Here is a 13,178-nt window from a genome sequence, read left to right on the forward strand (position 1 = left end):
CTCTTCGACTAGCTCACACTCAGCACCAGCAGTGTTGCTCCTCGACCTAGGCTCACACGGTGAAGCCAAGTAAGTCCTCGTCCTGGGCAGACAGGGACCTGGGACAGTATAATCACACTAAACCTCTACGTAGATTAAGGAGAGAAAATGAACAAGAAAGATGTACTTACGATGACTAGCATCTATCGGATGATTCCTGTGCATCATTCCTGTGCTAAGCACCCTACATGTGCTATTCTCACATTTAACCCTGTCAGGTGGTATTCTTGTTTTTCTTTTCAGATAAGAGTGAGACCTGGAAAGCTTAAATAAATTGCCCACGGTCACTACCAGAGCCAGGATTTGGGCACAATGATGTAAGGTCCAGCTGCATCTTTTCCCCACATAGCTAACCATTTGTCTGAAAAACATCTACTTTCCCCCACTGACCTGAAATGCTACCTTTATTAGTTACTAGATTCTATAGAAGACCCAAGTATTCAGGTAATGATGACAAGTCTACACAAGGACAAGAGATGTGGAAGTTACACGGCGACGTGGGGTATACTGTCAGCTCTGTGACTGTGACCTCCTGTGACGACAGTCTTCTCACTTCTAAAAGTTGGGGTTAAATAAACAGAAGTCGTTTTCTCTGATAAAAAGAAAAGTGAATCCAGAAGGTAGGCGTGGAGCTTGCAGCAGTCATAAGTGAAGAAAATGGTCAACACACAGTAAATCTAAAGCAGCTTTCAAATCCAAACAGTAAGAACAATCATTCAATTTGGGGTAGAGAAACTGTGTAGAACTAGAACACAGACATAAGAATAGGTGAGGCAGAGGGGCGTGCACGCTGAAGCATTCAGAAGTCTAGTACTGGAAAGAGGGAAGAAATACTGTTAACTTGTGAGTTTAGGAATATATGTCAAAATTCTGAGGATACCAGTAAAAGGAGGAATGTGTAGCTTCCAGGAGGTCTTGTGTATGACAGTGACAAAGTCAGAAAGATGAACAAATCGAGTATGAGAAAAGATCGAAAAGAAGATTCGAGTCATCGGAGGGGGGGAGCAAGATGAACAGAGGTAGTGCACCACAGTGTTAAGAGGAAGGCTCCATCAATCCTTTGCCATGTGAGCCTGGATAATTTATTCTATAACTTCTCTGGGTTTATCCCACCTCTATGCTAGGCACACGGCATACACCCTACAAATAACCCCTTTCTACAAGGTAATAGCTATCAGACAAACTGTGAACTCATGAAAACTGTTTTTATTAGGCAACCAGGAAGGCAGCCCCCAAGTTTAAAAAGGTCTTGAGTCCTGGGAGCAATACTGGAATAAATTAACGACTCCTAAAATGGCTGGAAGCACGGCAGTTACTGCATCTACCATGGAGGATGCACAAGCAGGGCACTCGCAGCATTTCACACACGTCATTTAAATTCTCAAAATGATTCTGAGACTGTTGGCATTACCTCCACTTTCCCAGTGAGAAAAATAAGGCAGAGATGCTCAACAGTACCTGCCCACGGTTACCTAGCAAGGAGGGGCCCTCAATCCTGTCTCCAAAGCCCATGCCTGTGAAAGACTCCTGCTGTGCATGGAAAAAGTCTAAGTTCAGATTCCTTTATATACGGAAAACTCTGATCTCCTTAGTACTGAGACAAGATACCTGTATAAGGCATACATTTTCTTTTAAAGATCTTATTTATTTATTCATGAGACACACACACACACACACACAGAGGCAGAGACACAGGCAGAGGGAGAAGCAGGCTCCATGCAGGGAGCCTGACGTGGGACTTGATCCTGGGACCCCAGGACCACGCCCTGGACTGAGGGCGGCACTAAACCGCTGAGCCACCAGGCTGCCCAGGTATACATTTTTTTTAGTTCTAATTCTTTTTATACTTAATACTTTAAGCCAAAATCACTACCCTATCTTTTAAATGAGTGAACTGTGTAAAGGAACTATCAATAAAGAAATGTGAAAGACTAGAAAAGAGTATCATTTGAGGTAGCTCTTAACAAAATCAAATTAATTTTTTTCAGATTCTAGTAAGTAACAATATGCTTTAAGCTAAATACCAGCCAGTGGGAAATGAGATGTTCCCAAGTCGACAGCCAGAGAGCATTCATATTTTGCATCCTAAAACTGGAGACTAATTCTTTGTGCTTTGAGAAACAGAATGTAAAAAAATTCCTTATATCCATGACAAATACAATTCTAAAGAATTTCCAAAGATGCTACTGTGGGAAAAAAAAAGGAATACTGGGGCTCATGGGTGGCTCAGTCCTTTGGACCCTGCGGTCTTGGGATGGAGTCCCAGGTTGAGCTCCCTGTTCAGCAGGGAGCCTGCCTTTCCCTCTCCCTTTGCCCCTCCCCCTGCTTATGCTCTCTGTCAAATAAATAAATATTTTTTTAAAAAACAGCAGAATATTGAAATCAAAGTTTAGAAATAATGAGGAGTTTCTTAAGTTAAATGTGAAAACATCACGCCTGTGTAAAGTATGGCTATCTTATGAAACAGAGCTTAAATTTTATCATTTATTTTCATCATCTATATGTAAATCATACCTATCATCTATATCTATATTAAACCATACACATGTTAACTTCCAGTAATACCACCCTTCATTAATTTAAATTAAATAATTTTATTAACTTGAAGTCTCTACAAAATTATCAGCAATTACCTTCATACGTGATAAATTTCAAGCTACAACAAAGCCATCCTAATTCAAAAGAACCTGTGGAATTGTTTTATCTCTTTTGTTTTCTTCCCTGAACCGCTCATTGCTGCCTGTCTTCATTAAAGGTTTACCAATTAAGTGTCTTTTCCTAAACAGCACTATGACTATACTTTCTTTTGAAAGTAGTTATCAGATATACAGCTAAAAGGCAAATGTAATTGGCTGATTTCTCGCTCATATAGGACAGGAGTTCTTTACCCAGAATACACAGAAAGTTTTAGCAATTACTCTGAAATTGTACAAAATATTTCATGTAATGTAGTTTTTAAGAAAAGACTACATAGCGTTTATCTTTTATTAAATGGCTCTATCATCCCCAAAATAGTAATCTCTGTAATTTGTTAGGTTCTTCAAATTTTTGCAAGTAGCATGTATGTTTTCTCTGATTTTTTAAAAAGTATTTTATTTATTTATTTGAGAGAGAGAGAGAGAGAGGCAGAGACACAGGCAGAGGGAGAAGCAGCCTCTCCACAGGAGCCTAATGTGGGACTCGATCCAGGACCCTGCGATCATGCCCTGAGTCAAAGGCAGATGCTGAGCCACCCAGGCGTCCCTCTCTGATACGTTTTAAAGGAAAAAAAGGAACAGGACATTACTGAAAGATACAGGAGAAAAGACATACATGCTTTTGGACAGAAACCTTCAACATAAAATTTTTTTTTAATTCTCTTGAATTATGACCCATTAAAAATACGAGTGTTTGCTTTTCCCTGAATAAGACAAATTAATTCTAAAATTCATACAGAAATATAAGCAAAAATAGCCAGGAAAATGAGCTGGGGGACCAGGGCTGTCTCACCCTACTTGCTGTTGAACAACCACTCCTATGCTATTACAGCACAATCCAGACCATGAAAAAATGTGGACAAACCCAACCTGGCTGTTTCAACAAATAAACTAAAAGAAGGTGGGGGGAGAAGGAGAGTAAAGGAATCATCTATAGCCCACAGATTAAGAGACCAAAAAATTATCAAATAATTGCAAATAACGAACTTTATATGGATACTGAGTCAAACAAATACATGGTAGAAAAACAAACATCCATTCAAGAGACAACAGGAAATCTGAACAGACGAGGTATTTTTTTTGTTTGTTTTTTGTTTTTTTTTAAAGATTTTATTTATTTATTTATGATAGTCACACAGAGAGAGACAGAGAGGCAGAGACACAGGCAGAGGGAGAAGCAGGCTCCATGCAGGGAGCCCAACGTGGGATTCGATCCCAGGTCTCCAGGATCGCGCCCCGGGCCAAAGGCAGGCGCCAAATCGCTGCGCCACCCAGGGATCCCCAGACGAGGTATTTAATGATAATAAGAAATGACTCAATTTTTTGTTGGGTGTAACAATGCTTATGAGGTTAAGTCAAAAAATGAAAGAATTCTTTCTTTTAAAGATAAAACTAAAATAAACATGGGAGGTGGGGAAATAGAGTGGAGACAGAGCAGAATCTGTGATCGAGGATGGAGGAAGACCACAGAAATGCAAGAATCTCTCACTGTGGGAATCTTCATTTTTTTAGTTTAGATAACAAGTTCAAATAGTGAGTTTATTTAATTAAGTTTTTAAAGTAAACTCTACACCCAACCTGGGGTTTGAATTCATGACCCCAAGATCAAGAGTCACATGCTTCACCAACTGAGCCAGCCTGGCACCCTTCAAATAGTGAGTTTTTTTTTTTTTTTAAAGATTTTATTTATTTATTTATTTGAGAGAGACAGAGCAAGAACAGAGGGGAGGTGGCAAAAGAAGAGGAAGAGGGAGAGGGAGAAGCAGACTCCCGGCCGAGCAGAAATGTCAGACCCTGAGACCAGAACCTGAGCTGAAGGCAGATGCCCAACCAACTAAGCCACCCTGATGCCGCTCAAATGGTGAATTTAGATATGAGATTTAGGGGATGCCTGCCTGGGTGGCTCAGCGGTTGAGTGCCTGCCTTCGGCTCAGGGCGTGATTCTGGTCCTGGGATCAAGTCCCACATCAGGAGCCTGCTTCTCCCTCTGCCTGTGTCTCTGCCCCTCTCTCTGTGTCTCTCCTGAATAAATAAATAAATCTTAAAAAAAAAAAATGAGATTTAGGACAGTGAGGAATATGATGTTACTCAAAACTCAGAAATCATAACGGGGAAAGATCCCAATAAATTTAAAAAGACAAATAAGAAAAAATATTTTCAAGTCATATAAACAAAGAGAAATTTCCCTAATGTATCAGATTTCCTATAAATCCATACAAAAAAGAGCACTGCAATAGAAAAATGGGCAAAGAATATGAAAAAGTATTTCACAGAAAAAAATTCAAGTGGCTCCTAAACATATTCATGTCATCCTTAAATATACAATGAGATACTGTTTTCTACCTATCACGTCAGCACAAAGTTCCATAGCCTTCTGTTGGTGAGGCTACAGGGAAAGAGGTACTCTAATATTGCTGGTGTGACAGTAAAGTAGTACAATTTGGCAATAGTGATCAAGATTAAAATCATATCCTTTGATCTAGTGATTCCTCTTCAGAGAATCCACCCTAGTAATATTCCTGCACAAGTGTGAAGAGACCTGAATACAAGTTTATTATTCAATGCAGCATTTTTATAATACTAAAAGACCGGAATCAACCTGAATGTTCTTCATTATGGCATTGATTAAATAACTTATGGTATAGCCATATATACAGTGAAATCCTATACAATCCAAAACAAACAAGCAAAAAACCCAAAACAGAGAAAGAACAAAGACACTATGTACTAATATAAAAAGATCTCAAAGATAAGTGAAAAAAGCAACACAGCGTATACAATTTATTAATATGGGTTACGTAGAATAGGGAAGAGGAATAATAGCATATTCCAATTTGCTGGTATGGACAATACCATCTGAAAGGACACAGAAGAAACACAACAAAGGAAACAAGCTTTTTCCCTGAATACCATTTAATGTACATATTTTAATTCTGAAGCATGTGACCATAAATAAATACACAAACTATTAAAGATTTTGATTATCATATCTTCTTAAATCTAAATTCCAATTTCAAAAAATATTGCAATTAAATAAATTAAAAAAAAAACATGCTGCTGCACAAAAATGAATGTACCTTATATAACTGGAGAACAGCCTGAAAATTTTAATCTGTAAATATGAAAACATGGGGCTTTACAAACAGCAGACCATCTTTAGGTAAGTTCAAATGCACCGGGGCTACTGAGTTGCATGAATGGCCAACAGATTTACAGTGATTTATGCCAAGTACAAAGCTGTTTATTCTCACATTTACTTTTTCATTTCTCTCTAAAAGAGTTTTATGAACATGAACACACGTATTTATAGGACAGGGAAAGCTGTAATTTTCTACTTACATTTTCATTTTTCAAGATGAGTTTCAGGATTGCTTCTCTTTGTTTTAGAGCCTAAAAACCAGAATGATTTCCAGTTAGAATTAAGAAAAGAATCAGGATCAGCCAGTTTTCCTAATATTTCTTCTTTGCTCTGTAAACCATCCGGCAATACCTACAGGAAATGACAGAAACTCTAAACTATTTGCTACATCAAGGTCTAGGTTTTAGACTCTTAATCATTTGTGGTCGACCTACTGAATTCCCATCTTATTATTATTATTTTTTTAAGATTTCATTTATTTATTCATGAGAGACACAGAGAGAGGCAGAGACACAGGCAGAGGGAGAAGCAGGCTCCATGCCGGGAGCCCGACATGGGACTCGATCCCAGGACTCCGGGATCACACCCTGAGCCAAAGGCAGACGCTCAACTGCTGAACCACCCAGGCATCCCATGAATTTCCATCTTCTTATTCTGAATCCCTAGTGATCAGCACAAGGTCTGGGAAATAACATGCCCTTAAATGGTTCTTGAATGAGTGGATGAACAGCTAGGATGACCAATGTCTTTCCCTCATGGCTCTGCAGGTCTCCATTTCTTTAGTCAGGAAACTTCTGAAAACTTAACACTGCAGTAAAACTTTTACCATTAACTGGAAGAGATGGCAACAATACCCTCCTACCTCTTCCACTTGGCCTTGTAACTTCCACACTTGCTAGTTTAGTGAATTTCTGTTTAGCATTGACAGTACATTTGTTTCTATACTTATATGCTCCCCCCCGCCCCCCGCCCCCGTGATGGTTCATAGTATTATACCAGACAACAGAAGCTTTTACGGAATACCTTATATAGATGATAAATATAAGTGCTTTAATAAATTATCATGGCTAAACTCATTCCTATGCCCATAACCACTAAAAACAGAGCTAGTTATCATGAATTATCTCTCAAGTGACCAGCAAAACAAAGCCAAACCCTGCTGTTTCTGTAATTCAAGAGTGTTATGTATGAAGGTAAATGTGCTATATGATGTGATCACCCAAAACTACTTTTGGTTAACAATCATCTAAATTGGAGAAGAAGTTTTAAAGTAAGGTTGATCATATACTTTGGTATGATAGTCACAAAATAAGAAAAAATTACTGTATAAAGTATGTGTGTTCACTAAAAACAGAATGAAAAGAGGGTGTGAAAGCCCAGTTTTTACATTTACAGTCCACAAATTTGTAATAAATTTGACAAATTCTGTTACAGACCATTTTGTTAACTAAAACAATTAATATATTTAACTTAGAACTCTAGTACAGGCAACCTTCCACGCTGTTGAGTGCTATGTTCGTTCTACTGTACCTCAGAAACCTCTGTTTCCTACTAGACTACAAGCAGCGGTTCTATCACTGTAATCTTGGTCTTTACAACCACTGAGGTAAATTAATTCTCTTTCAAAATGTCCCGCTGTCTTGCTAACAAAATTAAAGTGAAATCTTGGGCGAGGGAGGAGTTCGTCCACACCTGGCAGCAGCCTGCCTTTCCAGCCCTCCGTCCCTCCATTTTCCGGACGCCCGAAATGAACTCCCCCCCCAGGGGCCATCATTAAACACGTGTTCCCACACCTTCTCGCCTTTGTTCATTCAGGTAAAAAGACTTTCCCTGCCTTGCTTGCATTCGAAATTCCTGCCACCCTTTCGAGGCCCAGCTGGATTCACAACTACTCTGACAGAATTATTAGTCTTCATCATCATTTCAGGTTCTCACGTTTCTTTAAACATACTTTTGTAAAATACATTTTCTGTCATTTATTTGTCTGCTCTTACTGCAACAGAGAGGAGGCTGGGGGCCGTGTTCCCCTCACCAGAGCCTGGCAGGTGCCTGACACCTACCAGTGCTCAACACTAGTCTAAATTGTACAGTCTCCTACAACAAGTTAAAAAATGTCTTCCCTGACTTGTCGGGTACATGTTCTAATAGAGGGCTAACTTTGTGCACATTCTCAAAGGGGGAGACGTAGCTGCAGAAAGTAATACATCAAAGCAATTTTACAGAGGCCACAACCATCAATTTTAGGAAACCCTGTTTACTGCCACAAACTGGATAGTTGCAGACTACACAAGGGGACAAGTATTTTTTGGCCAGAGACTGTAAGTGGTATTAAAATACTTTTATTTCAAATTTTGAAGGAATGACACTGAGAGTTCCTCTACACAGCTATACATGTAGCATGCTGATTATAAGGCACACAGATTCCATTACTAACCCTGTTTTCTTCTTCTTCAATCTAAAGGCACATAAAATGCAAAATGTGAGGACTCTGTGCAAGAATTATAGAGTACCGCTAAGTTATAATCATCCGCTTGAGGGTATTTCTTGATTAACAAAAAGTATGAGAAAGGAGACAGCCCTGGTTCAAGGAAGCCCGGACATCTGCATTAAGTTCCAGTGTAACACCTCAGCTACCGGGTAATCATTAATCCTAACAAAGGAGAGCACTGACTACAACTGCCAGGAATTAATCAGATAAATCCCACTTGTTCTTCCTGTTAGCCCTCCTAATTTCACCCTGTGATAAACCAAAACTAGAATTTAGGTTTTCTATATACCTTCAGATATAACTTGCTACATTCTCAAGAAAATCACACAAGTAGCTAAACAAAATTGAGGTAATTATATTCTTTGAAGAAAAGCAAATACTCATCTTAGTAAAGAAAGAAAGAAAGAAAACAAAGGAAGTCAGAGTGGAGAGGACAAATAGCTACAGAGGGGATTCTTGCCCCATTCATTTCCTGCCTGTCATAAATAGTAAATAAGTGCTATTAAAAATACCATTCCTTTCCCGTAAAAAGCTGAGTATTTAACTGTGCATAACATATCATCAAACGAAACCACTTACAGGCTGGTTGATATGAAATCTCGTGGGCATTCTTCTCATGATAGCTGAGTCGAGATCCTGAGGGCGGTTGGTAGCTCCCATCACTATGACCTGGGCATATCAAGAAAACACAAGGTATTAAATCTACCAGTAATGCTCCTTTTAGGATGTTATTACTAAGGCTTCGAAGATACAAAAATTAAGGAGTGTTTAAATCTTTTATAAGAAATGATTTTAATCCATTATTACTCAAAAATTTATAAATACAAATCAAAGTTAATCCTAACTAGATCAAATGATAACAGAGCTGGTAAGACTGACACATTTCACCAGCCTTTTCATAACTAAAATAGTATACTGTTCAGTTAAGGAAGAATTATAAAGATTTAAAATAAAAAAGGTTGTTATTTTGCTCAATGGCTACCTGATGAATAACTAAAAGCCTATGGCTATATGGGGGATACTTCCAAGTCCTTTGATACTAATATATAAAGGAATCATCTTCCCCCAGTCTCAGGATTTTGGTGATAGTAAGAGGTATCATGTAGTTTTCTCTCTAGATTTCACATCATCATTTCATAACACGATCAGCATTGCTGGTGACATCTTCTCAATGCTATAATGAAATCTCAAGCAATCAAACTTTCAACAAGGGCAAGAAAAAAAGAGCAAAAATCAAAGCGGTGGGTAGAATTTTAAATAAAAGAAAAAAGAAAGGGGAGCCTGGCTGGCTCAGTCAGTGGACAGTGCGACTCTTAATCTTTGGGTCATGAGTTCTCTACCCAATGTGTAGAGATTACTGAAAAAAAAAAAACTTAAAAAAAAAAAAAAAAAAGAAAGAAAAAATGCTGGTGATCCTGCCAATCTCTGGATCTGTATCACTTTATTTATAAAGGATGTGGAAATGAAAAATCAACCCAAATTGAAAAACAGCCCAGGGGATCCCTGGGTGGCCCAGTGGTTTAGTGCCTGCCTTTGGCCCAGGGCGTGACCCCAGAGTCCCCGGATCAAGTCCTGCGTCGGGCTCCCTTCAGGGAGCCTGCTTCTCCCTCTGCCTCTGCCTCTGCCTCTATCTCTATCTCTGCCTGCCTCTCTCTCTCTCTCTCTCTCTCTCTCTCTCGGTCTCTCATGAATAAATAAAATCTTAAAAAAAAAAAAAAAAAAACAGCCCAATATACTACCCAAAATGAAATTTATCGGTATTCTGAAGAAAACTTTTCTATAATTTTATTTCAGCCTAAGAGGTTTTAGATTTCTGAAATTATCTAACTCCAGAACATGTTAAAAGATCCACTAAATTTTATATTCTACTTCTACTCTACATTTAATGACATTCAAGAGCCAAATTATTTTCAATTTAACTGTGAGAGGTTGCCACCTAGAGGGAAAAAATGTAAATACAAACATAAACTTGAGAAATGTTAGCTCCACAATATAATGCAATTTTGTATTTAAGTTGTCCTAAAGTAAAAATATTAATGTTCTTATTATTTTTCAAATTTATTGACTTTCCACAACCCTACTGAATTAATAAGGTAAAAATCTCTATGAAATTTAAAAAGAAAAAAAGAAAGACTTGTTTTACAAGTAGGATCTACATTGCAATGCAGGGCCTAACCTCATGACCCTAAGACTGAGAACTGAGCTGAGATCAAGAGTCGACACTTAACTCACTGAGCTGCCCAGGTGCGCCTAAGACAAAAGTCCTAAAAGTGATCAAAGGAATTAACTGCATAAGGAATGAGTATCAGTATATTTTGAAATACAGCATATATTGTGTTAAAGAGATTCAAAGGGATATGGAAGCTCATGGAAGACTGACTCTATCAGATTGTAGAGAATCACAAAAGACATCGTGGCTGAGGCAGTACTTTAAAAAACCTGGAAAATGGGCTGTATTTTGAGAAACATTCTAGGTGAACAAAGAACCTAAAACAAAAAAGCAAAGCCAGTATGGAAGATGGGATGCTAAACATTAGGATCAGGAATTTAAATAAATCTAGCACAACATGGTCTAATGAATACACATAGGATAATAACAGATATTCACAATGATGAAAAAGCAAGAATGATTCACTGAAAGAAGTTGTTTTCCGGTGTGATTTTAGGAGACAAAAATGGATAAACTGTGTACAATACATTAACTCTAGTGCAAATGAGTTAAAATTCAAAATGGGAAGAAACAGTAATTTTTTAGTATTTAAGCAGAAAAATTAGTGCTTTAAGTTGACTTTTTGGAATCTTAAAAATATGATGTTTTACCATTTTTCATTTAAAATAACCAGATCTAAATCTATGCCTGAAACTTTCAACTATGTCAACGAATACCCTAAACACACTGTTCTTTTATGTCTCACATCTCTGCAGATGAAGAGTATGTCATCAGTTAGCCTGGATGATTTCCAGGGCTGGTGGTAGGCTGACTTGGACCACTCAGTGATTGTTTTTTTCCCACCGTGGCATATCATACACACAAGAAAAAGCAAGGGTACTGGGCTGGATCCATAATCATAGAATAGATAATTTTAAAGAAAAGCTAAGTGGTTCATATGAAAGTATATCTAAAACTAATATTCGAGTTAACAATATCAATTTTAATCCCCTCAAAACATAGAAAGATTAAAAAAATTGCTACTAGAGTTTAATAAAAAAGCCACATCTTTATTTGCTCCTACAAATATAGATTTATCACAATGAAAACAGTGAATACTATCAGTGTAGAATTATGGTTCGGAAAGCTCAGTTTTAAGTTCTATCATATCAGAACCATGCTGTGTGGCTCCGGATGAAGATGCTCTGGAGTATACTTCATCCAACTGCTGCCATTTCCCTGGTTTTTAAAACTATACTCTGGGGGATCCCTAGGTGGCTCAGCAGTTTAGTGCCTGCCTTTAGCCTGGGGCGTCAACCTGGGTTCCCGGGATCGAGTCCCGCATTGAGCTCCCCGCATGGAGCCTGCTTCTCCCTCTGCCTGTGTCTCTGCCTCTCTCTGTATCATGAATAAATAAAATCTTAAAAAAAAAAAAAAACTATACTCTGATACAATATAACATGAAATAATTTTCTCTTACACGGGCTAATAAGTGCTTTAAGTACTGTTGCTTAGGGGGATAATCAGTTTTTGGAAATCTGTAAACTATTCCCATTGAACAGCCTTATTAGCACAATTATTAATAAAAATTATTCCTATTAATGTCACCTTAATTTATGTTGTGCTTCTCTAATCACGCAACAAACGTTAAAAACTTTCCCTCAAAATGAAATTGTATTTTCATAAAGGCGATGTAGAAAGGACACATTCTCTTTGAGGATGATGTTTTAACTTCTTGCTTTATGGTAATGTGTGGATGTAGGAGATCTTAAACCCTCTGGTTATAAGACAACATAAAAAAAATGAAGTATAAAAAACCTCAAATTAATTAATAAATCTGCAAAAATGCAAAGGAACTAAGCTGAGCCAGCAGTGAAGTCTATGCATAAGGGAGGTAAGCAAGGGGAGAAGCTGACCATGCACCACATGGAAATGTCGAGACCGTAAGACAGTGGGTTGTGCACTGGACACCTTACAGGCTAATAAGAGGGCATCCTACAGAAAGCTGGGGTTCATGACATACTAGGGCCTGAAAAAAGCAGTGAAATATTAGACATACACACAGACAAAATCTGAGATTTCAGGATTCTTCACCAGCTAATATGCACCTCAGTCTCAATCTACCTATCTGTATCGAAAAAATCTGACAGAAGACAAATACAAAATCCTTGTAAAGCTACAACCTTCAACACAGGTTCCAAGAATTCAGTCAGAGTTCTACTACATGTGATTTTTCCCGTGAAATCACAAAATACACAGGAAATAGCACCTTCAACTCAAAACAAAGGAAGAACCAGATGTCTAGTAATAGAACTACTGAATACGACTATAAAATTGGTATTTTAACATATTTAAAATAAAGAAGGAATTTAAAAAATCATAAGCAAATACTTATGCAGAGTTAAAAGACAAGTTAAAAGAACGGTGTATGCAGATTCCTTAAAACCCTACAAACAGTTCTGAGGTGGACCCTACCCTTCCCTTTTCGTAGCTAGTACTCCTTCCATTCGGGCACAGTGATCATTATTACTTGTCCAAGATCACACAGCTAGTTGACCCAGGGTTTTAGTTTTCTAATCCATTTGGAAACCTGAGTTGAAGGGGAAGAGTCCATCAAAACTGACATGGCACACTTCAAGAAAGGTCTAAAAGAATTTCTAGAACTGA

The 13,178-nt window shown here is 38.0% G+C and overlaps 1 protein-coding gene across 4 annotated transcripts in view; it reads right to left on the reverse strand.

Annotated features, from left to right (window-relative positions):
• The window catches only part of ATAD1 (ATPase family AAA domain containing 1), a 62,365-nt gene that overhangs the window by 4,000 nt on the left and 45,187 nt on the right, over positions 1–13,178 (reverse strand). For all 4 annotated transcript variants that reach the window (XM_025441433.3, XM_025441432.3, XM_049102001.1 and 1 more), the window contains exons 7-8: positions 8,942–9,031; positions 6,075–6,125 (exon numbers count right to left, since the gene is read on the reverse strand). In XM_025441433.3, the coding sequence (XP_025297218.1) occupies positions 6,075–6,125; positions 8,942–9,031 (141 nt within the window). The remainder of the gene's footprint in view (positions 1–6,074; positions 6,126–8,941; positions 9,032–13,178) is intronic.

The sequence above is a fragment of the Canis lupus genome, chromosome 26, assembly GCF_003254725.2.
Source record: "Canis lupus dingo isolate Sandy chromosome 26, ASM325472v2, whole genome shotgun sequence".
Taxonomy (NCBI): domain Eukaryota; kingdom Metazoa; phylum Chordata; class Mammalia; order Carnivora; family Canidae; genus Canis; species Canis lupus.